General features: G+C 39.3%; 1 protein-coding gene across 1 annotated transcript; it reads left to right on the top strand.

Annotated features, from left to right (window-relative positions):
* Positions 1-901: 901 nt before the first annotated feature.
* Positions 902-2,513, top strand: LOC149842514 (uncharacterized protein At1g76070). The gene has a single exon (XM_090001463.1). The coding sequence runs from the start codon at positions 1,032-1,034 to the stop codon at positions 1,707-1,709; it is 678 nt and encodes a 225-aa protein (XP_089857589.1). The 5' UTR covers positions 902-1,031; the 3' UTR covers positions 1,710-2,513.
* Positions 2,514-3,332: the final 819 nt, after the last annotated feature.

Below are 3,332 nucleotides of genomic sequence, written 5' to 3' on the forward strand. Positions count from 1 at the left end.
TTGTGTTAAATTTATGTGCATTGAAAATCTGTTTTAAATATCATGTATGTGATGAATTAATATAAAACATAATTATAATATATTGTAGACTTGAAGGGAGCAATTATTGGAGAAAGCCACGTTGCAATTGTTTAGGTGGTAACAATAAATGAAAGAAAAAACTAAAGAAAAAGGGGTCAAGTAACACATCCTTTTGCCAGGTCATTGCACAACACCATCACAATACGTGGGACTTATCTTGATCGTCACTCAGACTACAGTGGGTCCTACTAACCACGACACGCCAACAACATCTCTGTATTTCAAAAAATTAAATCTGGAATATAAAGATTCTAAAAACTTCATTTGTGCGTAAGAAATTGATTTTTTCTTTTATTTTTTGTCATCATATGGATATTGACGGGCTTCCGGTTGGTATAAAACCCTTGAGGTCCTTTTGCCCACCGGGTAGTACACCCAACTTCGACCTTTGGGAAAGGGATGTTGGATATGGGATTTCAAACTCATGTGATGTCCGGTAGACTTGACAAGCCTACCGGATGATTGTGGGTAGGCGTGTGTGCCTATTCTTATCAACCTAATATCTGATCCTCCGTCAATGTGCGGATAAGGGATTTGATCATCCAGGAAGATAATTTTGGGATGAAAATGAAAGGGAAACCACCACCTGTATATTCAATTTGTAGTTGAAAATTTCGTCGGCCGTACCCTTCTGACAAAAGGAGAGGTATGATGGGCACCGGAATCGAAGACACATGTGTGGTCAATCTTCAATATCAGCAAATTTTCGTGATACTTAATGTGATATTGAATATTGACTGGATCCCTTCTCTGCTTTTGACTAAGCACCTTCTTCCCATCTTCTCTCTTATTATCTTATACATAAACAGATAAACTTCCTCTCCACCTTCCCCTACCTGGATTCTCAAATCCATACCATATCCACATATTAGAGAAGCCCCATCATCATCTTCTTCCTTAATCTTGCTCACCATCATCGTCATCAACATCAGTGGTGCACTTACATCTCCATGCCCATGAGATCCAAAAGCAACATCTTTGCATGGCTTCCAAAGACTTCCATGGTTTCATTTTCCGGCCAAAATCCCTTCAGTCCCGGCAAAGACAAGCGTCACGAGACTCAAAGCAAGATCAGATCCAACGTCGGGAAAAGCTTCTCTGGCCCAATTTTTTCCATAGTCCCAGCAGAAGCCAGGATCAAGACCAAGGGAGCAGACTTGGACGCACCACAAGAGCCAACCTCACCCAGAGTTTCATGCATGGGGAAGATCAAGTGCACCAAGAAGACGAAGAACTCAACCCAGGCCAGGTACACTAACACGCACCAAGAGCCAGGGCCTTCTTCGGAGGCTTGTCATCGACCCGGCGTCTTCGGTCGGCATCGAAAAGTGAGGTCCTCAACTGAAATTAAGGCTGTGGAGGGCGCGGAACCACCGATGTTAGCTCAGGTGAAGAAATTCTCAAGCAGACGTGATCAGGAGGCTCTTTCAGATTTCGACTGGCGATCGCAGACCGACGATGATGGCGATTCAGTGGAATATGTCTCAGAAGACGACGATTATGGAAACATGGAAGTGGTGTTAGATGAAGGCAAGGAAGTGGTGGTGGTGCAGCCAAAGAAGGAGGTGAACCTGTGGAAGAGGAGGACCATGGCCCAGCCTCTGCCGCTACAGCTCAAGAACCGGTAAAATAAAAGTATCTGGGGGGTTCCTAATGAGATTGCAAAGAAAGTTGTACACTAGCAAAATGCATGAAGAAGTGAGGACAGGTTCCCATTTTTTTCCTTTTTTTTTTTGGTCTTAACATGGATTTGTTATTTGTGATTTTTTTTCCTTTTTTTTTGGGTCTTAACATGTATTTGTCATTTGTGATTTTTTTTCCTTTTTTTTTGTCTTAACATGGATTTGTTATTTGTGATTTTTTTCCTTTTTTTGCACATCTAACATGTATCGTCGTGACGTGCTTTCTGCATAGATGCTATTCAAATGTAAAATTTCGGGAAATATTCTGCCAAAGTTATATCTTTTGCCACATAGTCCAAAAAGAAATGCATGTTTTCTGAAAAGACATTTTGCCTAACTTATTGAAACTGTCAAACAGTGACATGTTTCATGGTTGAGAATTTTATAAAAATAACATTTTATAAGAACCTTTCTCTCAAAAAAAATCTTATAAAATGTCATTTTTACCCTTTTTCAAAATGTGTATTTTGCTTGTTTTACTGCGTGATAGGGGCAGCTTAATAATTTTGTTATGCACAACTCACGGTTTACCTGAGTTTGTCGAACTGATGTTTATTTGACAGCTCGAGTGAAAAGTGGGTCCTAAAATGTTTTTTTCTAAAACCATGGTGCATTTTTGAAATATCATGCAAAAAGTGAGACTTAAAAATGAAATTTTGACTAAGAATTTTTAAGCTTGGGTCAATTGTAGTGGTTGTGGTTGTTTATATTATCATTTTCAGTGAGAAACCTTGTTGGTGCACCTAACATTGACGTGTAAAGATCAAATAAAAGGATCTGGACAAAACAAAGATTGGGTCTAGATTTCTTGCCAGAATGGTTTGGAACGTCTCTTGCGCTCCATTAAGTTCATAGAATAGACATGCAATTATAGATCAAATTATCCTCTCACTGCTTCGGAGCTCACGATGAAGTCCCGGATGCGGAGTTCTTTGAGTGATAAAAAAATGATCTATTTTCATTTGGTATTTCAATTTAAACTCTTTTGGTCATCTATGCCCAATCAAACCCTCTTTTGTGACAATTGGACCAATTCTCTATGATGCCATCTTTGGATGTTTTCGAACAGCTTCAATATGGTGGATCATCCAAATGAATTTTTTTCAGAAAGTATGTAGAGGGGCAAAGAAATTCACTCCACCCGCAAAGAAGCCAAGGCACCAAAGAGGTGCCAAACCCCAGCAGCCAACTCAGCAAAATTGTCAAAAGTGCGATCACAACCATGGGGAACAACCCTAGTGAGACTGGCGGATGCTTGTACTGTGGCAAACCAAATATTGTTTTTCAGTATTATGTGGGTGTACATAAGCTCTCGTAAAAAAAACACTAATTGATAACATGGTTAGAAGGTAGGAGAGAACTGATCCAAGAACCAGGGTAATCACAATTCAAAGCGATCACTCCTTTCGAAATGGTACTTGCATAACCTTGTTAAAAGTATTTAATAGTAACAACCTCACATCTCTCTTTATAATTGAATTTGATTTTTTGTCTAAGTGCATTATTTCCTCTCTGTTAGAAAGTTTCATGTAAACGAAAACGACGATGCCATTAGCTCCTTCTAAGAAG

This window comes from Nuphar pumila, chromosome 3 (assembly GCF_984573655.1).
Source record: "Nuphar pumila chromosome 3, dmNupPumi1.hap1.1, whole genome shotgun sequence".
Lineage (NCBI taxonomy): Eukaryota > Viridiplantae > Streptophyta > Magnoliopsida > Nymphaeales > Nymphaeaceae > Nuphar > Nuphar pumila.